Source organism: Zootoca vivipara, chromosome 5, assembly GCF_963506605.1.
Source record: "Zootoca vivipara chromosome 5, rZooViv1.1, whole genome shotgun sequence".
NCBI lineage: Eukaryota > Metazoa > Chordata > Lepidosauria > Squamata > Lacertidae > Zootoca > Zootoca vivipara.
In genome coordinates this window covers 35,034,502-35,058,600 of record NC_083280.1, presented here as the reverse complement: position 1 = coordinate 35,058,600, position 24,099 = coordinate 35,034,502, and the positions used below count along the sequence as shown (strand labels likewise).

At 42.1% G+C, this 24,099-nt stretch overlaps 1 protein-coding gene across 2 annotated transcripts in view; it reads right to left on the bottom strand.

Annotated features, from left to right (window-relative positions):
• Nucleotides 1–24,099, bottom strand: part of LOC118093423 (glypican-5) — a 399,866-nt gene that overhangs the window by 219,913 nt on the left and 155,854 nt on the right. Inside the window, exons 4-6 of one of the 2 annotated variants that reach the window (XM_035132482.2) lie at nucleotides 21,028–21,161; nucleotides 18,069–18,128; nucleotides 16,341–16,466 (exon numbers count right to left, since the gene is read on the bottom strand). In XM_035132482.2, coding sequence (XP_034988373.2) covers nucleotides 16,341–16,466; nucleotides 18,069–18,128; nucleotides 21,028–21,161 — 320 coding nt within the window. The remainder of the gene's footprint in view (nucleotides 1–16,340; nucleotides 16,467–18,068; nucleotides 18,129–21,027; nucleotides 21,162–24,099) is intronic. The other variant, XM_035132483.2, reaches the window with a different exon arrangement.

Here is a 24,099-nt window from a genome sequence, read left to right as displayed (position 1 = left end):
AGGAGAGCGCAAAATATGGTCTGAAGCTCAACATCAAAAAAACCAAGATCATGGCCACTGGTCCCATCACCTCCTGGCAAATAGAAGGGGAAGAAATGGATGCAGTGAGAGATTTTACTTTCTTGGGCTCCTTGATCACTGCAGATGGTGACAGCAGTCACGAAATTAAAAGACGCCTGCTTCTTGGGAGAAAAGCAATGACAAACCTAGACAGCATCTTAAAAAGCAGAGACATCACCTTGCCGACAAAGGTCCGTATAGTTAAAGCTATGGTTTTCCCAGTAGTGATGTATGGAAGTGAGAGCTGGACCATAAAGAAGGCTGATCGCCGAAGAATTGATGCTTTTGAATTATGGTGCTGGAGGAGACTCTTGAGAGTCCCATGGACTGCAAGAAGATCAAACCTATCCATTCTTAAGGAAATCAGCCCTGAGTGCTCCCTGGAAGGACAGATCGTGAAGCTGAGGCTCCAATACTTTGGCCACCTCATGAGAAGAGAAGAATCCTTGGAAAAGACCCTGATGTTGGGAAAGATTGAGGGCACTAGGAGAAGGGGACGTCAGAGGACAAGGTGGTTGGACAGTGTTCTCGAAGCTACGAACATGAGTTTGACCAAACTGCGGGAGGCAGTGCAAGACAGGAGTGCCTGGCGTGCTATGGTCCATGGGGTCACGAAGAGTCGGACACGACTAAACGACTAAACAACAACAACAACAACATTTAACAGCAATTTTGCAAATACAGCGGTACCTCTACTTACGAATTTAATGCGTTCCGAACGCACATTCGTAAGTCGAAAAAATTTGTAAGCCAAATCCCATAGGAATGCATTGGGAGAAAAAATTAGTAAGTAGAAGCAACCCTATCTAAAAATTCGTAAGTAGAAAAAATCCTATCTAAACCGTATCCAAGATGGCGGACGGAGCTCCGTTCATAAGTAGAAACATTCGTAAGTAGAGTTATTCGTAAGTAGTGGTACCACTGTAAATTGCTATTCTTTCAGGTCATGGTGAAGATACACATTGCCAGAAACAAACAGATTCTCAAACCGGCCTACTAATAAATGCTATATTTAGTATTGCTGCATATATTGCTCTCAAGGTTTGGATGCCAGGAAACATGCCTTACCCGTGGTCAGTTTTCCACATCCTGATGTAATGTTTAGAGGCCCTTGCTGCCTGGAACAGCCTCATTGTGTTGCAAGCAACCATGACTTCGTCCGTGGCCAGTAGGAGCATTGTGTGAGGTCATGGCCACTTACAATGTGATGAGGCTGATCTGTGTAAATAGGAACCCCTGCACTTTATAGCTGCAAATGGAGGGGGGCGGGTAGAAAAGTCATCATAAATATGTCAATTTGCACAGCACTGCCATGGTCAGGCCAAGGTGCGCTGAGTTCTGAACTCAGTTGCAGTTTCCATGTGTATTTTGGCTTCAGATGCCTTGCAAAGATGTTTGAAGTATAATACATCTAATTCAAAACAAAACCGGCTATACTTTCTTCATAGGCATGTGACTGTGCAGCTGGGCACTGCGCTGAATGCTGCTTTAAGGGATCAGTGTCCTGCTAGTGTCCTGAAATCCAGCAATCCTTTCAAGGCACATAACTGACATACGTCCCTAATTCCTCCTTCGAATGAACATTTCAGCACCGCATTTGCAGCTAACCATAAATCTTTGCATATTTAATATGAATTTCACACACACACCTGACATTGGAAAGGCACACAGTTGGAAGAAGAAACTCAGGCGGTGTACTAATAAAACTTGGACTAAGGATGCTATTGGTTTTATTTAGTTACAGATTCTTAATCACCCTTCATCCATTTGCTATTTGGATGGTGTACAAAATAAACCACAAGGATCACTCATAGTGGCTGGCTTATGTTTGTATTCTTGAGCTTCTCACTAGGGTTTATTTATGCATGTGATATTTATATTGTTTCTCACCCATGGTCTGCCACTGCCTATGACCTCCCTTCTCCGCCTCCGCCACATGGCAATTAGGTTTAGGAGAAAATCTCACATTCATGAGATTAGGACTGTTTCTACCCCTTGAGCCTAATTTCTGTGCAGAAGTGATTGGGGGCAGCTGGGGATAGAAGACTTAACCCTCCTCATGTGCAGTGATCCCCAGATTCATTCACACACACACACACACACACACACACACACACTGTGGTTATTATTTTTTGGAGGGAAAAGGTCCCATTTCTAAAAACCTCTGGATTCAGATATGGTACAAACCATTTTTTTTGGGAAAAAAATGCCCTTTTTTATTTTACATTTGAATATAATTTCAAACTAATAATAAATAATAAAAAGTAGGCGTACAGACCCATGAAATAATTCACATCAGCCTATGAGGAGGTGATAGGAAAATTGCATCTATAAGATAGACATCTCTTTGTACCTTCTACAAGTCTGTTTTCAATCATTTGCCTCTGCAGGCGATAAGAAAGTTTTGGGTCTTTTGCCAAATCACAATGTGTGGCCACCATATGAAACAAGCTCATGCAGCCTGCTTGGAAATTAAGAGGATGCCTGGTTTAAAGTTGGGAGGGGAAGTATGTATGTACTTGCCTGATATTGAAAAAAAGGTTTTTTAAAAATAATAATAAAAACTACCTTATATTCTCACTAAAGTCCTGGGAGGCACCCTGTCAGTTGCATTTCTACTTATGAAAGAAGAAACTAGCAACGTACAAGGGACTAGGGGTCTGAATCATATATAGAAGTTGGTGGTATTTTAGCTGGTATTTCAACATGAGACTGTATCCTGGACTGCTAAAATACACAGTATATATCTGCATGGTTGCATTGCTGCCATGTCTCCCGTATTCCTCAGGAAACCTCCGTTTTTCCAGCCGTTTCCCGCTGGCAGCCCCGATTTTAAAAAAAAACCCGTAAAGGATTCTTACCGGCCCGGGGAGGCTCCTTCTGCGCATGTCTGGAGTCTCTAGACATGCGCAAAAGCGACTTCTGGTGCTGCTCTGCCCAGTTCCAAAATGGCCGCAGCGTGACTTCCGGTCGCAGCGCGACTTCCGATCCCGGATTTTTCAATCTGGGAGTTGGCACCTATGCATGGTTGTAGCTAGGGCCACCACAGGAACCTGCCATTACTGTGCACTTGCTCAGGGCCAAGTATCCCAGCAGAGACTGCTGCTGCTGTTGGACCAGGACCATTCAAGGTGGGCAGCTGGATCTGTCAGACACCTATTAGAATGTTTTTCATTTCTTGCTGCAGGGTTAATTGGTATTCCTAACATATACAATCACTTTGAATTTTGTGATTTTCCTATTTTATATGTTTTATTCATTTACCATATTTTTACTGTATGTTTCTTTTGTATTAGAAGTGTTGTTTTTATTTGTTAATGCTTTGTTATCATCAAAGAAGACTGCATGCCCCTCTTCCTTCGGAATTCCTCATGCCAGATTTGGTGATGATATCTCAAGAGGAGGCCAGACCTATGCCAAAAAACCTGGCAAAGTCATGCCAAAAGTCACATTTCAATCTGCCATTTTGATTCAAAATGGTGTCTGGCATCCAAACATTGGCAAAGACCACTGCCCCCACCTCAGGAACCTTCGTTCTAAGTTTGGTGCTGATATTTTGAGAGGATGCTTAACTTATGCAAAAAAAAATGGACAAAGTCATGCTGAAGTCATATTTCAGTCCACCATTTTGATTCAAAATGGCACCTGGTGTCCAAATGGTGACAAAGCCTGCAGCCCCACCTTAGGAAACCTTGTGCCAAATTTATTTCAAGAGGCAGCTGAACCCATGTCAGAAAACAGGTGGTCAATCCAGTCACATTTTGTCCACCATCTTGATTCAGAATGGCAGCCTGTGTTCACATGTCAATGAAGAGCCCCTTTCCACACACACATACACACACACACACTTTGGCTACCCTCACGCCAAGTTTGGTGATGATATCTTGAGAAGTTTCCAAATGTATACAGAACAAACAAATGGGCACATAAACTACTTCTCAAAATATTGAACAGCCGATGAACCATTTGTGTGTTTTGTATCTATGACTTATAGTTTAAACAAATGACAAAACATGAACTGGTTTTCACATTCCATGAAATATATTTGTAGATGCACAGCCATCACGTTGATGTTTGAAAAAAGCAAGCTTATTCACGATCATTACACAAGTCATGCCTCATCCAACCACAGAGGGAATATTTTCTTTCCTTTGCTCTTTAGGAACAAGAACAGATTCCTGAAACCTGACAGGGCCATATTTATCCAAAAAGTGGCTTTTAATTTCAGCTGCAATCAGATATTCAGACTCTAGCACAAGCACAAAGCTCACAGGAATGTGCATGGCTTGTACCATAGGAGTAGCCTACCATTGGGAGTGGGAAGGAAGGAGTCACTTAAGCACAAGGCGTACCATGAGCCAACTTCTCATAGCACCTTGATAATGTTTTGCCCTGTTGTAGTAATTTCCAGATGTCTCAGAGGGAGCACCTTTAAATTTAAATGTCAAAGAGCACACAAAATTTCACCCTACAACCCCTGTGGGCTGCAAAAGATATTATTATTATTATTATTATTATTATTATTATTATTATTATTATTATTATTTTATTGAATTTATATATTGCCCTATACCCCGTGTGTGTGTGTGTGTGTGTGTGTGTGTGTGTGTGTGTGTGTGTGAGGGCGGTTTACAGAATTAAACCAAGATGTAAAACCACAAAATACCTAATAAAAATAAAAACAACAACCCAATAGTCCCCCCCCAAAAAACCCCACATTTTAAAAGGGCATAGGATATAAATCAGATCAATCAAAGGCCTGGTTATAAAGGAACTTTTTGCCTAGCGCCTAAAGGTATATAATGAAGGCGCCAGGCGAACTTCCCTGGGGAGAGCATTCCACAGATGGGGAGCCACTGCAGAGAAGGCCCGTTCTCGTGTTGCCACCCTCCGGACCTCTCAATAGGAACATGTGAAGCTGTCATATACTGAGTCAGAGCATTGGTCCAAGACATTCTTCATTGTATACTCTACTGTAAGGGTGTTGTTGAGGCTACTCTTGAGTAAAGACGCTGAAGTCTGCTCTGTCTTTAAGGGTTTTATTGTGCGTAGTATTTACAGTGCAGAGATAGCAGAAAACATGACCTCTCAGTCACTCGCAGAATCTGGGAGTGGACGTTTCCGGCTACGTGACCAGCATAAGAGTTTGGGGACCCCGAAACGCCTCCTCCCGAACTTACGTTTGGTGGCTCGCCTTAATTCGGGTGCCGGAAGGGGCTCACAGCTGCCAAGTACCCCGCGGAGAAATCCGGAATCGGCAGCCACGCGACACCGGAAGTTGCGTCTACTACGTGGGGGGGAGAGCTTTGAAGCCCCTCTGCATACACCTCCCAGGCGTTCCTTTTATATTTTAATTTCTCCGGTGCTCTATAGCACACAAAAATGAAAAGATTTGCAGAAGAATTCAAAATGTGCAGTTCCACCCTGAGAGCAAGTCCTTGGAAACGCTGAACTCCCTCTAACAGCTGCACATTACAGGGCAATTGCGGTAATAATTGACAAACTGTCTTCCAGGGAAGTTTGTCCGCTATTTCTGCTCTCATTGAGAAACCCTTGATAAGCCTCCAAGGAACCCTAGGAACACACTTGCAAAAACACTGCCTGACTGAAATGTACAACCATTCACCCCCCCCCTCCCCAAAGCATCGAAGTTTGAAGCTGGCTCTTTTTAAAAGCACCTGTCAATGCTTCTGGAAGAGGTTAAGTACTGTGATTATCTCTCTTCGACTTCCCGTGCCAGCAATAACACAACACCAGCCCCAGTGCAATGTCTGAAGAGGGAGGGGGCAGCAGAACACCCCAGCATTACAGGAAAAGCATGCAGGCATTAGAAAACAGGCCTCCCAAAATAGATCAATTGGTTTCAAGTATCAAAAATGTTTTCTTTTACACCAGATGTGTATCTGAATTATTTGCAAACAGATGAAGCCTCTTCTCTTCTAGGAAGGTTCCCCACTTTGCTGAGCTTCTAAGACCTTTTCATTTAATCAAACTCATCAGGGTTGTTGTTTTTTTAAATACTGAAATGCTTTATCTTGATCTTGGTTTTAATATATGGAATTTGTTTTTTTGTAATCTGAACTATTTTTACTGCAACCTAAATTGTCTCTTTGCATTTTATGATTTGCCTGTAAGTTGCTTTGAGAATTATTTATAGAGAAAAGTGAGGTATGATTCCCCACCCCAGCTCCCAAAAATAAATGTCATGTACAGCTCACAGCCCAACACAAGAAATATTCAGAGAAACTTTCACCATCCATTTAACTATTTGTAATAAATAGTGCAAAGGTTTTGCTGCCCCCCCCAATGTCTGCAAGTGCAGACATTTCTTCTTCAGTGCAATATGTTTCTTTAAAATCTGATCACCTTTCAAACGTTATGGCTGGTGATAAAGGCAAAATGCTAGGTGGGCCTATGAGGAGAGACCATAGTTTTGCAGTAGTACACAAATTCTACACGCAGAAGTTCCAAGATTTAAACCCTGGAATCTGCAGTTCAAAGAATCAGGCAGAAAGTGATAAGAAAAGCATCTGCCCAACCCAGTATTGAGCTAGATGAAAATGCAAGCATGAAGGTATCTTCCCAGTGTTTATGTTCAGCAGTAGACGAGCAAAATTTCCCCAAAGAGATTGCCATTTAATATGATGCAAACAGAATCACAAATAACCATTTTGAACCAAATAGGTGCTTATGACAATACAAAGGGAGGCGGGATTCAACAAATATTCTCAGAGACAAAAAGTTTCGGGCAAAATACAAGCGCCGAAAGAAGCCCAACCACAGGCAGATCGCACAGCTGTTAAATTGCGATCAGCAACACTTGAGCAGCTTGCTCATCCAAAGCAATTTCCTTGTGGGCTAGTAACAACATCACAACTGGCAACACAACTGGCTCAAAGGAGTGATGAGATTGAAGGGGAGGGGAGGGGAAGAGAATTATGCGTCATCGCAGAGCCCAGGTGGCAAAGCTGACAGAATTTCAATTTTAAGGACTTGAGGGTATCCATGCCCAGACGCAGTGCTTTTTTCCCCTGTGGATACTGTTATGTATTGGAATTCTCACCCTGGCCACCAGGGGTATTGTGTATATAGTTTTCACTCAGGTCCATGTCAGTTAATTTAGGCGGGGAACCCTGGGCTGTTGTTACAATGTTGACAGCCGGCTGCCTATGAAAGCAGGCTGGCTGAGCTGTTCAGTTCAGTTCCAGCTTACTTATAAAGGACTACTTGGTGAAATCGCTGTGTTGTCTGATATGTCCACAATTGGTTCCGGAAGTCTGTTCATAAACTGAAGCATTCATAAACTGAAGCGAACTTTCCCATTAAAAGTAATGGAAAGTGAATTAATCCGTTCCAGATGGGTCCGCGGCGTTTGTAAACCGAAAATTCGTAAACCGAGGTGTTCGTAAACCGAGGTTCCACTGTACTTACCGTGTTTCTCATATTATAAGACATGTCTTATATTTATTTTTTCCTCAAAAAAACACACTATGGCTTATTTTCAAGGGATGTCTTATTTTTTCCCTCCTCCTCCTGCCGCGGCCGGCATTGCTGCTGCGCCTATCACTATGTCTTATTTTCGGGGTATGGCTTATATTCCTTGAATGCTTAAAAATCCTGCTATGGCTTATTTTATGGGTATGTCTTAAAATATGAGAAACAGGGTAATAGATACTCAGAGGTACATGGAACAGACATCCCCCCCCCCCAAAAAAGTGTGGCACTTACTATAACAAATTCATGGCAAGTACTGGCACCTGGGAACCAGCAACCCATACTATGCCACCCTCGCATATACCATTTCCACCATTTAGCCACAGTTCCAGGGCTAGATTAAGACCTTTAGAGGCCCTAAGCACTTATTGGGTTGCCCCAATATATATCTAATTCAAAATTATAAACAACAATAAACCGTAAAAAAAATATTTTTTGAAATGAAATGAAACCTACAGTACAATGGAAAATGTTTATTTTTGCATACTTCCACTTTATTAATATTTGGATTTTTTTCTCCTTTTTCTAATTTCTGTGGTGCCCCCCTTCCCTTCCCGTGCTTATTTTGCTTAATGGTTAATCCAGTCCTGCATAGTTCCACATATCCAGAAGATGGCAGGAGCTCAGCCATACAGCCTTGATGAGGGAGCCTGTTGTGGCGGCATCTGGTTGCACCGCTCTCAGAATTTTGCGCCTGGGGCCACCGCCCCTCTGGCCCTGCCATGCTACACCACCACTGCCACTAATTCCATTGCATGACATTGCAATGAAAAATATCCCACAACATGATTGCAAACAGATTTCCCCCGCTGGAAATAATTAACATGGAAATGACCACCAAACTGTGAAAGATCACATAAATTGCAAAAATTCACAGGTAAGGAAATGCCAGGAAGACAGAATGAAGTACCATCTGAATGCAACCCTTAACTATCTTGACAGGCACTCAGATTCCTGTACTCAAATTCAGGAAAGCAGATTGGGAAGCTCTGCACATTTACTCACAATCTGAAAGTCCGTTTCCCACACATAGATGAGTCTCTCTTTGCAGCAAGTATGAAGGGTCCTTGGCAAAGCGCCCTTGGCTTGGACCTCCTTCTCCATTGGTGGACCTTGATGAACTTCCTGTCAGTGGTGGGTGGAAGCAGCAGAGCGCTGGGCAGCTGCGAGCCACCATTTAAATTTCCCACAATGCCCTGGAACACATTGCATCAGGAGCATGCTGCAGGAATGAAAATGCTGTCTCCCAGACTCAGCTGCTGAGGGATTTTTTTTTAAGGGACACCCAGGGAAGCCATCAGCTGAGGGCCTTAGCAACTGCCTAAAGAGTACCAGCACACTGATGTGGAGCCTATTTGCACATCAAGGCAACAGCATTTTAGCAGCAGGCTGCATGAAGTCCACAGTCATTTCAGACTGTGAACGTCATGCATATCACATCCTTACACATACAACTCCCAGTGGCTTGGCAACTGCAGTTGGGGATTAAGAATGTAACATGGGTGAACAGGAGGTATCACAGGGTTTACATGCCCTCGTAACATACTGCTGCCTGAGCCCCCGATAGCTGAATAACCCACGGAAGCTGCTAGGTGGCATTGCACTACAGCAAAGGAAAAGACCAGCAGGCTGCTGTTCTCCCCATATCCTCTACAGAGTGATTATTAAAGAACAAACCTCTTCTTTTGTTCTTTCATCCTTTGCAGGGTTTATTTGGAATTAAACATCTTGTTGGCATTGGCCCTGTTTCCTTCAATTCATTGCTGTTTCATTCAATTCACCAATGCCGGTCACCAGGGTAGCTTTCTTACAGCTTTCTCATTTCACTGAGCCGAGATAAGTCTAGCGCTGTTGTTTGGGTTGTGCAGGCATAAAATGTAACTGTGGTCGGGTTTTTAATTTGGATCTGGGTGCCCTTTCAACAGCTAAAGCCATTCCTTGGCTTCAATTCACTAATGAGGCTTTTGCCGTCACGAATCAGCTTCTGAGCTACAGCAGACATTTGGCAGAAATAGCAAAGGTGAGTTGTACCTGCCCACACTCATCCTGAAAAAAGAGCCATTGAGGAAAAAATGGGATGCAGTGCAGGGAAATTGTTCCTAGGATCTACTGTGGGGAGCTGGAATTAGGAGTACAGGGGGAAGACCTATATCTATTATTAAATCACATGGCAAACGCACTTGAATTTCTCCCCATTCATTTCACTATTTATAACTTGATACGGTATTTTGCTCCATGCAGCAGGAACCCTTAAACCTGACTAAGCTTCTGTGCCGATATATGTGACAAAAACCCACCCCTAGAGCAGCTATCCCCTTCTTATATTTGCTTTGGGTGGTACAGATGGGTTTTGCATAAGCATAAATGTTTGCATGGTGCCATAAACAGACTACCACCAGCACAATAATCTATTAGATTTATATCCTGCCTTCCAATGTGACATGGAGTAAACATTTTCCTGCACAAAAAGAACTCAGGATGCAGATTTAAGTGCCCAGACAGTTTTCTTTTTGAAATTCCAAAAGAGTCTGGGACAAAACGATATCCCATTCAATGTATCCATTTTTTTGTCACTGGGGTGCTTTTCGTCCCAGCCAATGTTGACGTATTTCATTAGATTTTATATTTTATTTCTTTAAAGGGGGGAATTATCTGCATTTGTGTGTCTTTTTTGGAAGATATTCGCCAGCTGTGAAAATTTTGCTTTTCAAATGACGAATAACAGTATTTGTAAGAGAAGACGACTATAGGATGCATTTTAAAATGGCTTCATCCCAGCAAGATTGTGCTTGGTTTTTAGTGAGTTGTTTACTTTGAAAACATTTTGATGACCGTGGCAAACTAGAAACATTCAAAATACATTCCATGTTCTCCTCTCTCCCCCCCCCCCAATTACAATCCACTGTGACTTGGTTTCTGAGGTAATGTATGCTGTAGGCTCAAGGAAACCACAATAATTCCTACAGCTGCGCTCCTCCCTTTGATTTCGACATCAAACTTAATCAGCACTTAAAAATAAATAAATCACAAACCCAAGCTATTGTTTTCATGCTATTCCAAAGTAGTCCTAAGATGATTCAGCTCCTAAGCATTCGCGTACCCTTCCCATGTAAAGTATGGGCCATGCAAAAGCAATTGGGCATCTCTATTGTGCTGTCATCAAAGTTCAGTCAAAAATATTTGCCAGTGCCTGTATTGCACTGAATGGTTGGACCCGGGAAGCTATCCTCCCCCTAAGTGCCTCTTCCTAGCACATCTGGAGGTCATATACAACAGAGAAAAACTCAGAAGAGGGAACCCAACCATGCACTGAACATGGGTGAGTTTATGGTGAAAACAAGATTTAAATCAAAGCCTACTCTAAGCCACAACACTACATTAAGCTCTCCTGCTTAAGGTAACGGGATCTAAGCATTCAGAGTGGAAAAGGTTGAAATACAAACGTTCCTTCCCATAAACTCTGTATTTTTCTTTTAAATTATTACTATTATTACGGCTTCAAAACCAGTCTCCCAGCTGCTTCTTTCACAGTAGCAGCTGCCACTCCTGATTTAATACAAAATTCTAATTCAATACACGGATTTGTTCTGCAAAACTTAAACCACCCTCTTTAATGACTGACATATTTTACTATTTATAAATATTCCGTCGTAATATTTAATGTCATGTTTATGTGGTGCATTATTTATAAAGTCTACATTTGTTTTTCCTAAAGAGCTAAGTATCAATTAGTGGATGCCATAAATAAATATTACTCACCTTGCAGACAACTTCTTGAAATGCAAGAAGGGGTAGGGAAATTAAAACCAGGACCCTTGCCAATATGTATGCTTGAGGAATCTCAGGGCTGAGTTCACAAGCAACTCACCCAACCAGATTAATATGGATGAACTACCTGTACTTTCTGATTCAATATTGGATTCAGAATTACATCTACCAAATGCTACCAAACCCTCCACAGAGAATGCGGAAAACTGATTTTTTTAAGGGAGCAAAGAGTCCTCACGCTGCAAGCATTTATTAAGCACTCAGTGTGTAGAACAGGTTCTAAAAGATGCCAAATCCCTCTCGTTCTCAGGTTAGGGCCCCAATCCAGATCAGTAGCTCAGTGCTGCTAATTTGTGAAAATAAGTCCCTGCACTCAAATGCAGTACTACATAGCTAAGGTCACACATAGCTTGGCCCAGACTGGACATTATTGGAGGAAGAATGTTGGACTACATACCCCTTGGGTCAGATCTATAGGGGCTCTTTATACAGTCCTATCCCCTCATTTCTTTCATTTTTGGCTTTGCCTGAAACATGCTGAGTTATATTGTTTTCAGTGCTTTTTCACTAGGTGTCACTTTAGTGCTACTTGGATAGCTGACAGCACTAAAGCAGCAGTACTTGAAAACCTTGAACCCTAAAAGCAACTCTTCACAGATCCTCTAGCAGCATTCCTTCCAGATGTTTCACAGGAGATAATGGGCTGATCCAGGATAATTTGAGCACAATAGTGTAATTGATAGTACAATCCTGTTATCCAGTCAGCATCTTTACAGCAGAGGTGAGAAACCCCAAGTCTGGGGACCAATTCTGTCATCAAACCCTTTCTATCTGGGCTCATGAGCAGCAGCATATCGTTGTTTGCTGGCTCCCGGGGTGTTTGCCTGGTGGGGAAGGGTGTGAAGGGTGAACAAAACCCACTGCACTAGCTTAGCCCTTGCCACCCACTCTGCTGGGCAAATGCATACGGAGAGTTCATGGAGCCTGCTGTGCCTGCCCAGCCCTCATCACAAGAGCCAAGTGGGGCCATGCTGTGCCGCCTGCCCACCCACCCATGCAGGGAGGAGCCTAGCCAGCCACAGCAGCCCTTGGCGGCTGAATCTCCCATTGCTAGTTGGGTGGCCATTCAGCAAGAGGGCCAGGGACACAGCAGCATAGTCAGGCCAGGCTCTGGGGCCCAGAGACCCCTGGTAGCAGGCAGGGTGGAACGTGGATCCCTGCATTTGTGCCCCCTCAAAATTGTGCACCCAGGGCTGTGCTGTGGGAAGCCCCCACACTTCTTCTTCTTCTTCTTCTTCTTCTTCTTCTTCTTCTTCTTCTTCTTCTTCTTCTTCTTCTTCTTCTTCTATCACTCATAGCCAAGTAAGTAAGATTGTCTTCCATAAACACGATTTTAACAATGGGTCTGTAAGTGACTGTGGAGGCCAATTCTGGATCCACATGCCCTTCCACAGTGGGGACATTGGTTTCCAGGCGGGAGTTGATCACGGTGTGGATTTGCCAAGCGTGCCCTTCCTCTTAGCACGTTTCTCCCTTGCGTCCTGAGATCAAGTTTCTTCAAAGCCCATGACACCTTTGGTAAAGGCTGTTCTCCAACTGGAGCACTCATAGGCCAGTGTTTCCCAGTTGTCAGTGTTTATACTACATTTTTTAAGATTTGCTTTGAGACAGTCTTTAAATCTTTTTTGTTGACCACCAGCATTACGCTTTCCATTTTTAAGTTCGTAATAGAGTACAGTAGTTGTTTTGGAAGACGATTATCAGGCATCCGCACAACATGACCAGTCCAACGAAGTTGATGTTGAAGAATCACACTGGTGATCTTTGCTTCTTCCAGTACACTGATATTAGTTCGCCTGTCTTCCCAAGTGATGTGTAAAAAATTTTGGAGACACCATTGATGGAATCTTTCGATGAGTTTGAGATGGCATTTATACCTCCTCGTATAAATTTTTACTCCTGCCATACCCCATCGCCCTAGGCTACAACTCACAAGCCCTGCTCTGCACCATCCTTGAGAGCTTTTGCTCAAACAGAACAGGTCCTTGGACTCTTCCTTGCTTGGATGGAGGTATATGTTTTTGCATAAACCTGAGTTTTGCATGGCTGGAATGTAGCTTGCTGTACAAAAGATAAGAATCAATTGTGCCACCTTTAATCCTTTGTTTTTTTAATCAAAATGCCTTAGTGAAATGCATCCCATCTCACTCTCCACCAGCCAAATAACCTTTCATGAAAGAGACTTTTCTCTGGGTGAGATGCATCTTCCTGCTAAGGCGAAAAGGACAATAAACGAATCTGAAGCAAACAAGTCTGCAAAGAATTCCTTAAGGATCTGTAAACAGAACACACAGCAAGAAAGCACACATAGAGAGTGCCAAGTATGAAGACTCAAAAGCTTTCCCCGCTGCGATGCCATCAGGGACAGAGATGATCTTTGCAAAAGTTGTGAAGGTCGCATAGTGTTTGCTACATTTATGTGGCTTATTTTATTGTGTTGGTGCAGATTTGGAATCACGCCAAGCCAAGAACAGATTCAGCATGAACTTTCAAGACACAGTAATCATCCAGGTCGTTTTGTCCTACCTAGTGCCAGCACAGACACAGCATGACCTCTCAACTAGGGATAAGCAATGGGGTATCATGCTTGCTCCTCCAGAAGAGCACCAAGCATCTGAGTGAGCAGCTGGTTGAGGTCCTGTCACTCAGCAGGGTCCATTTGCCCTCGGTTCTTGCTTAAAAAAAATATAAATCAGGGCTGACTCTACATTGGGAAAGTGCAGGAAATGAGAATGTTGCTGACATTCAACCACCCAATTCTGTGTAGATCACTTGGAAAGCTGGCATTGCTGCCAGTGAATCTGTCAAGACCCACTGATAAAGGAGGGAGCCCAATCCTTCTTCGTTTCAGTTTCCCTACCCTTCTGCTTCTGGATTTAACCAAAGTTAAGAGGTAGATTAAAAGTTAAGAGTTAAGAGTTAGACCTTGCCGACAAAGGTTCGTATGGTTAAAGCTATGGTTTTCCCAGTAGTGATGTATGGAAGTGAGAACTGGACCATAAAGAAGGCTGATCGCCAAAGGATTGGTGCTTTTGAATTATGGTGCAGGAGGAGACTCTTGAGAGTCCCATGGACTGCAAGAAGATCAAACCTATCCATTCTTAAGGAAATCAATCCTGAGTGCTCACTGGGAGGACAGATCCTGAAGCTGAGGATCCAATACTTTGGCCACCTCATGAGAAGAGAAGAATCCTTGGAAAAGACCTTGATGTTGAGAAAGATTGAGGGCACTAGGAGAAGGGGACGACAGAGGATGAGATGGTTGGACAGTGTTCTCGAAGCTACGAACATGAGTTTGACCAAACTGCGGGAGGCAGTGGAAGACAGGAGTGCCTGGCGTGCTCTGGTCCATGGGGTCATGAAGAGTCGGACGCGACTAAACGACTAAACAACAACAGCAACAACAACAGTTAGATCTGCTTTAACTTTAATTATGGTCAATATTAATCTGGTTCTCTTTTCATTTGCTAGTCAGTTGTGGCTTCAAATAAAGGTCCATCAATAGCCACAGTTAAGGGATAGGCCATGGGGTCACGATGAGTCAGACACGGCTAAACTACTAAACAACAACAAAGTGGTGATAGGTATTGGACCCCTGTAGTTCACAAACGTTTGAAAATCTACATATATACGTTACAAGAAATAAGCACCAATTACATCTGGCTCAAATCAGTCAACCATAGTTCTGAAGAGGGGTCAGTGACTGTAAACATGCCCCTTTAAATTGTTCATCAGCAGAGACCATCTAGGAAACAATAAAGTGCACCCACCACTTTACTTAAGGTTTAACATTTCTGTTATAACATTTAAAAAATAATAATATGCTGAATGTAGCCAAGAATCCAGGCTGTAAAACCAATTGTGAATATTCAAATCTATACAGAAATCACTACCATCACCATATGGAAGGGAATTACTAAAACCATCAGCTGGTCCTTCTTATCTACTCTGTTCCTAAGCATTTTTGCTCTATTTCTACCTATTGAACAAGAGGAAACTGAAAACAAGTCTTCCAGTGGGATTCACCTAACAAGGCCTGCAGGGCCGTCTTAAGCGCCCCTGGTGCCGTGGTGCGCCAGATCCCTCCGGCGCCCTCCCGCCCCGTTTCCCAGCGCAGTGGGCACAGTGCGGTGGGCGCAGTGGGCAGGCGGGCACAGCGCGGTTGCCGTGGCTGCAGCTGCGCGGCAGACCGGCCGGCCAGCGGGCGGGCGCAGCTCGCGGCGCCCTCCTGGCGGGCCGGCGCCATGGTGCCCTGTGCCACCCAGCCTGGCCGTAGGGCCGGCCCTGAAGGCCTGTCTGTGGAATCCCTGCGCAAGGACTACTACTTGTGCAATGGGGTTGTTTCCCCTCCAGTCCCCCCATCCTTGAAATTAGCTGGAGAACTCTCTAAACAGTGCACATGGGGAGGAGATGGGGCATCAACACTTGCACAGATGGAAAGATTGGAAGAGCGCAACATTCAATTCCATCCCTTGTCAGAACTGCAAAATAATGTGCAAAGTAGCAATAGTAGAATGGATTAAAAAGATCAGAGTGGCAAAGAACCACAGTCAAATGTTTGTTCTCATCAAGCCTCTCCGCCAGCAATAGTCAACATACAGAGCGACCTCCACATGGCAGGTAAAACGTTCTTTCTAGCTCCAGTGCTATGATACAAGAAGACTGGTAATGGCATGGCATCCTATACTGCATATAGTATACTACATATTTAATCAACTTTCAGAAGTTATATTGCACCTCTGTAAGGCAGTACAAACTAGGCAGGAATTAAGTGTCACCTACCCAAGCCAGAAAGGCCTGGTGACAGACTCAGAATGACAAGTGTATGTAAGTGCTTTTGCCCAGTCTGAAAGAAACTGACTTATAATAAAGGGTTTTGTCCCAGTCCAGCAAGAAACAATCAGTATGCAGAAACAAATTCCCTCCATCATGTCCACTCAGAGAGAGAACACAGTTACCTTTCTACAACATCCTCTCCGTTCCAGCAAGTCGAACTGTCTTTCATCACAAGATCACCATCACAGAGTCTTTCAGTTAAAGAGGCATAGAGTGTTCTGGATCGTTTCATGTAGTTGATGAATTCCCTAGAAATTAAAAACATAACGTTTGCAATGCAACACCAACATTTAACATTCTAGGCAACTTTGTAATCTTAATCCTATGTCCATTCTTAAACTTCTGCCCAGCTCTGTCTAACTATTCTAACTCACTGAGGGCCAATCCACACATTACATGCAAATGGATGTACTGAAATCCCAAAGCATCATTCCTGTATGAATAGCATCTTGGTATGTGTGTGAAAGAGAGAAGTGGCAAAGCAGAGGAGATGATGATGCCTTCCCTTCCCTACCACTTTCCCCATTGAAAAGTTCCTGCTTCAAGTCAATTTCCTCAGTTGCCAAGTTCCAAACCAAACCTTCCCCATTTTCAAGTGTGTCCTGGAGAACAAAGAAAAGACCCAGGTGGGGGTTACAGCAAGGTCTTTGCCTTTGGAATAGATAATATTTCTGCTGAAGAGCCACCCAATGAAATTCTAAGAGTAGAGTCTAGTCTACATTTGTATAAGATACTGTCTATCAAAAATTCAGGCATCCTAGTACTTCCTTCATTTAAATTATGGTGTCCCAAACCTGGATCTCCAGTTGTTTTTTGGATTACATCTCCCATCATCCCTAGCTAGCAGGACCAGTGGTCAAGGATGATGGGGATTGTAGTCCAAAAACAGCTGGAGGCCCAAGTTTGAGAAACCCTGGTTTAAATTCTAGCATCAAGGAGAAAAACAACTGAATAACAGTTGCTGGAAACTTCAGGAGGAAAGAGTGCCCGGCCACTGTGAGAACAGGATGCTGGACTAAATGGGCCATTGACCTGGTCTAGCAGTTTTTTTTAATGTTCTTCTGTAACTATTTCCAGAACACAAAGTCCTGGGTATTTTCTAGACGCCTAGCCCTAACAGTGAAGACAATAGCATTCTTAGCATACAGAGGATGATCCAGTCTCTGTGTGCCTCAATCTCACCATAGTTGCAAGAGGATTTCCATACCACTGATCTCATCCTGAGCCACTCTCCCTTCCTACAGGTCTAGGTGCAAGAACTACTGGACACGTAGGAAGAGGATTTGGATCATGCACACAAGTGCAATTATTGCATTTTCTCCAGATACAGATAAAAGGCTAATTCTAGCTTAGGAGTGGCAGGCAAAAGTGAGATTTTAGTAGTGAAAAGTCTGCATGTTACAATAGGAATGTACAAACTCCCTATTAATACTGAACACAAAATCCAACTGCATACTTAGTTTTGAAGAGTGATATATTAATTTTCAGTATAGAAACAAAAAAAAGGCTTGACTTAAAAATATGATTGAAACTTCAGGCTGGAGCTAAGAAATATTCAAATTTCATTGTCCATGTTACCTGTTGTGTATAAAACAGAGCAAGGAGAACATTTTCTGGGTATGCATTTAAACAGTAGATATTTCAGCCAAGAGTTCCAGTATTTCCCCCCTCTCTTAATAACATGGTTCTTCTAGATGGTTGCATTTGAGTTAAGAAATTAATATTAGAGGCATTTTATGGTAATGCTGAACAAAACCTTGTACTCTTAAAACGAAAGCAAGAGCCTTGAGGTTTGGACAGCTCATTTAAAATGAAGAGACAAAACCATGTCAGCTTCTTTTCATTCTTACCGGGCAATTTTTTTCAAACTTCTGGATTTGTCATTCTTTGAAGATTTCAGAGGCAGAGAACTGGAGTGGGCCAGGGAGAATAGTCAGAAGGCGGGGAGGAGGAGTGGGGAAGCAGGAATTCAGGCAAAGAAAGAAAAAGAAATGAGAAACAAAAAGTAATAAATTATTTGAAAGAAAAGATAATCAAGAACATGCACAGGATTAAACCAGAGAAGCAAAAATGCAAATAAAAAAAATATGCTCCAGCAAATAAAATATGCTTTAACCTATATATTAAAATATAATAATAAAGGCACAGTCCACCCACAGTTTAGTTCTGGGTAGATTGTGCTCTGTGCTTGAGGATTTGAGCTTTACTCTAAAACACGTTAAAAGAAATTTATCCTTTTTTTTAAATGGGTACCATTACAAAATGAAGGTTCAAAATGCTGAAAATAAATCTCCTGAATTTATCTCCAAATGTCACATTAAGAAAAGTTATTGCATACATGTGAGAACAGAGCAGGACAAATGATTTGTAGATCAGAAGAAGCACATGTGAAAGTGCTTGAGATGGAAAAGCATTCCTTCTCAGGGGAACGAAACACTTATTTCCACAGGGAAAAGAAACAAAGAAAAGATCATTGCTCCTTCAGGGATATTGGAAGTGTAGGGTTAAGTGAGTAAATAAATCCGTATCTGCTTGTTTTAGTTTACATCCTTTGCGAAGTGATGTAGCTCAGTGGAAGAGAACCTGCTTTGTATGCAAAATGTACCAGGTTCATTCCCAGGTGTATCCAGGTGAATTTTTGGAGAAAATATCTCTCTCTCTGAAATCTTGGAGAGCCCCTATCCATCTCTGTAGACAATACTGAAGCAGCTGGACCAATGTTTGTATAAAGTTGTTCCTTATCTTCCTATGAAATCCTTATAAAGGGCTTCATTTGAGTTACAAGAACTTTCCTGAAACTTTAGATCACTGGCGTATATGAACTCAGGAGGTCCTATGGGAAATCTTATGAAATGTAATGGTCTAGTGCAGGCATCCCCAAACTTTGGCCCTCCAGATGTTTTGGACTACAATTCCCCTCATCCTTGACCACTGGTCCTGTTAACTAGGGATCATGGGAGTTGTAGGCCAAAACATCTGGAGGGCTGCAGTTTGGGGATGCCTGGTCTAGTGTATGTCCTTATATTGTTTAAGTTTAAAAGAGAGTACCACAGGTACTTGACATCATATTACCTCAGCTGTTTCCTTCTCCAATTAAAGTGCCAACTGTTCTGCTTTTAAACAGAGTGCATTTCCAGACGGTGTTTTGTGGCAGAATTTATTAACATGGATCCCAGATAGGAAAGCCAATACCATCTATATGTAGGCTCCTTTTATGGGTGACTGCTCCTGCGATCCTAAAATGTTTCTGTACTGCTCATGTTGAGACTTCCAAGTTAAAAGAAAATTGTATTTCCAGGGTCCATTATTTTCTGAGTTGTGTTTGGTAAAGAAAAAACAAAAGAATACCACTAACATGTGCTGAATAGGCGTAGCATCGCATGTACATGCAGACATAAGAAGAACTGAAATAGCATGCAGTTTTTGTGCAAGCTTTAGTCATGCCAGCATCATCCACAGAGAAACAAGTTTCATAAAAGTTCAAAAGATATGGGAAGAGGAAAATAAATTTAGATGGCAATAAAACAGAACACCATTACTTTGAGCAGACATCAGCTACAGGAAACAGAGGGGGGAAATGGGGTGGGAGGAAGAAATGCTTACCAATCTGGAACTGATTACATCACAATCTTGATAGAAAAAGAAGGCTGTTCTAATATTTTATTCTATAGCTGTATGCTGGCCATTAGAACTTCCTACAATGTTGGCCGACTTCAGCCCCAACATAAACTACTGGAATTTGTAGCTGCTCAACTATTTTATGTTGCTCTAGATCTTGAATTTGCAAATAAGCATTCACAAGAGTTCCTTGCATCAAAAGGGAACTGCTTACAGGGATTTTGCAATAAAGGACATCATGTTGCTTGTTAAGGTATCTGAACCAACAGACGTTGGTTGGAGTGCATTGGTCTAATAAGCTAAACATTAACACCTGAATTTCTACACAAACCCATTATCATTTTAGATGGGTCTGATTCAGCGTTAGAATGAAGTAAGGCTGCCCTCAAGGGCTTTAACAGGTATACTGGTAACTGAGATAATATTTCCTCCAAACAGCTGAAGAACAATTTATTGTGTATTCAGGTATTCTTTTAGCTGCTTGAACACTAGAGACAAATAAGGCTTTTTAGTGCAGATTATATCGCTCTGCTTAGAATATTCATTTGAATACTTCTGGATTCTCTTATGGGTTAAATTAACTTGTTATGAAATAACAAAAACCAAAGCAGGGGACCAGAGAATCTGCCTTATGTCTCAATTAATCAACACTTTCCATTAGTGGACAAGGAAGTGGAACTCAGCTCTAGGAATCTTTGGATCAATCCCAACAATGCCATATGGGTAAATGCTTCTTGCTCACCAGCTATGATGTTAAAATTTGGTCATATAGTGCAAAACATAACCTGCTCTTTCTATTCAGTTAGGTTGTAACAGTAAGCAAGTACATAATATTTACTACTACCAGGAGTATGGAACCTATAGCTCTCCAGAAGTTGTTTGCCTCCAATTTCCATCAGTCACAGTCAGCATGGTACATGGCCAGGGATGATGGGAGTTGTAGCCCTCCATATGTTTTGAACTACAAGTTCCCCATGTGTAACTTGAATCATTTAATCTAGATTTCTAAATAGGACCAGTTTCATACAAACATGCTTAGTGAACATGTAATGGAACTGAGTATTGGAAAGCACAATTCTGGTTTCAGAAGCATTGGATTGTTTGTTTGTTTTTTCCATTTTTTAAAAATGGTGTATTTTGGGGAAGCTCCAGTTTCAAATTCATGAGGAAAAATTGTTGCATCAGGGTTACCTCCTTTTATTGCTTAGAGTATTTGAGTGTGTCATTGTCAGAGCCTGTGTCTCAGTTACTTCCTTTGCTTGAACTATGTTGTCTGGTAAAGGTTTCACTTCTTTTTCTTCAGGCTGTCCACACACTTTATCTACCTGTAATAAAAAGGAACGAGAGAAAATGATTACATGGTAAGAACTAGCATGCATGCTTAGCATCAAAGCTCCAACGGTGGAGAATCTACATGAGAAGGACCATGGGACAGAGATGGAGTATCAGGCTAGCCATGCAATTGTTCAATTATGTATTTATATGCATTATCTCTATGTGTCGTCCATATGAGAACACACATCCACCCGTGGTTTGCCTGCAACAAAAAACAAACACTTGTATGGGGCATGTGCAATGTAGGAATTGCGAGAGGCAATGCATGCGTTTCCATCAGATTGCACAGCACATGTATCAGAGAAGGGTTTGTGTGAGTCGTACGACCAGCTCCTGCATGTGGCCATGGTGTGAAATGACACTAAAGGGTTGAATGGAGATAGTATAGCAGTGATGAAATTATTCCAATTCACTGTAAAGGAACATGCTTATATTTCCAGAATACTTCTGAAACTTAATAAGCTATTAAAATTTAGTATCAAAACAGAAAACAATATTATAACGAACCATGCAATAGTAGTAGTAGTAGTAGTAGTAGTAGTAGTAGTAGTAGTAATTATTATTATTTATTATTTATACCCCACCCATCTGGCTGGGTTTTCCCAGCCACTCTGGGCAGCTTCCAGCAAAACATTAAAATACAATAATTCATCAAATATTAAAAGCTTCCCTAAATGGGGCTGCCTTCAGATGTTTTCTAAAAGTCAGACAGTTGTTTATTTCTTTGACATCTTGTGGGAGGGCGTTCCACAGTGTGGGCGCCACTACCAAGAAGGCCCTCTGCCTGGTTCCCTGTAACTTCGTTTCTCACAGTGAGGGAACCGCCAGAAGGCCCTCGGCGCTGCACCTGAGTGTCTGGGCAAAATGATGGGGGTGGAGACGCTTCTTCAGGTATACTGGACCGAGGCTATTTAGGGCTCTAAAGGTCAGCACCAACACTTTGAATTGTGCTCGGAAACGTACTGGGAGCCAATGTAGATCTTTCAAGATCGGTGTTATGTGGTCTCGGCGGCCGCTCCCAGTCACCAGTCTATCTGCCGCATTCTGGATTAGTTGTAGTTTCCGGGTCACCTTCAAAGGTAGCCCCATGTTGAGCGTTATGTGCTGGCTTGCAAGAACAATCCTTTCATATCCATCACCTAGGGTTTTGAGATATCAGCCATGCGGACTGGGGAAGGTACTCTTTTTTTTAAAAAAAGTGGTTTTGATGTTGCAGTGGCACACTTTTAGAAGCCCTGCCAGCTGTGCTAAGAATGAAAATGGATAATCATCGTCATATATACTGTACTATGTATCCAAAATGTATCCAAAATCAGGAGTTTCAGGGGACCCCCAAGGTTTGAAGAAGTACTTTTAAAAAACTGCTGGGAGAGAAATGGAAAACAGGGGGATGGGGGCAAAGCAAAAAGAAGTATTCAGTGGCTACACTGGACTCTATCTAGTGGAAAGGATGGAAGGCAAAACAATAAAGCAATAAACAATGCAGCAATTCTAAAACTAACGGCCAATGACAGCCCCAGTGAATACATTGCACAACATGAACTGAATGGAAATGATCAGTGACACAAATGATTACAATTAAAACTCTATTGCTACATACTAATTTGTTTACTTAAATTCTGCTGCATGTGATTACTTGAAACACACATGACTAGTCCATAAATTATTTATTATAAACACTTCAGTTTGCTGGTTTTCCCCCCCCTTTTCTTATTATAACTTTCACAATAATAATGGTAATGTTATAAGGAGGTATGGAGCAGAAAGATCCCACTGTCCAAAAAGAAATACTCAATAATCTCTTAGAGATGATGGTGATGGACAATTCTCATCATCCCTGGCAATTGGCCAGGGCTGATCTGGAAAGGCCAAAGGTTCCCTATTCCTCTGCCTTATCTTCCAAATAACATATACTTAAGAGTTGCAGAAACATTAGCTGAAACAAACAGAATTAGAGTTTCAGCTGACCGACCTATTAATTGAAGCTTGCAGCTGTACATTTTGCAAACAGTGTGTTACTGAAGGGATATACTACCGACCCCCCCCTTTTGTAATAATGATCAATAATTTGGCACCCAAAGAGATGTGAATTCTAGAGTTGCGCATACACACACCATCTGATTTAGCTCCTCAGATATGGGACCTGATTTAACATTTCATATTGCACCCAAACTGACCTGGGATGACCTGAACCAATCCAGGCCCCAACTTGAATTGGGGACCTTGCAAAGCAATCTAGTTTTTAACCTTAAAACCGTCATGGGGTGGGGTGGGGCAAAAAGGAGGCGAAGACAGCAACCCTCACCTGCATTGTTTCCTTCTCCCCCCTCCAGACTGCATGTTTAATCAATGTTTTAAACACTAATTAAACATGTGGTCAGCAGTGGGCGGGGGAAAGTCACCAACAATGTATTTCTTTAGGGTTTGAAACTGTGATTAAAGAGGTCCCTCCCCCAATTTAAATGAATAATGGTATGGAAATATTTCAAATAAATAAAGTGAGTGCTATGTATGAATAATAAAAGTGACAACTAATGGTGAAGTCTAAAGGTGAATTAATTCCTATCATGGAATATAGTTTTACAGCACCATATATTTTCCTTGGCTATTTTGTTTTCCATACCAATAGCTGGTTGATAACGGGTAAGTGTAGCCTATCAGTCTCAGTGGTACACCTGTCTTTCTTAATTCAAGAAGTTTACATCCATGAAGCATTGTGCAAATTATCACCATTTCAACAGCTTCACAGCAAAAGGGAGAAAAAAGATCCCCTCATTTGTCCTTTGAATTCTCACAGCCTGAGAGACCCAACAGATTCAGATCATATTTAATATATCTATAATCAAATACAGAGAAAAAAATCACCTCCTTCTAAACCTGGAAATCTCTTATCTCCCTAAATATTCAGAAACTTTACTCTCTGTTCAG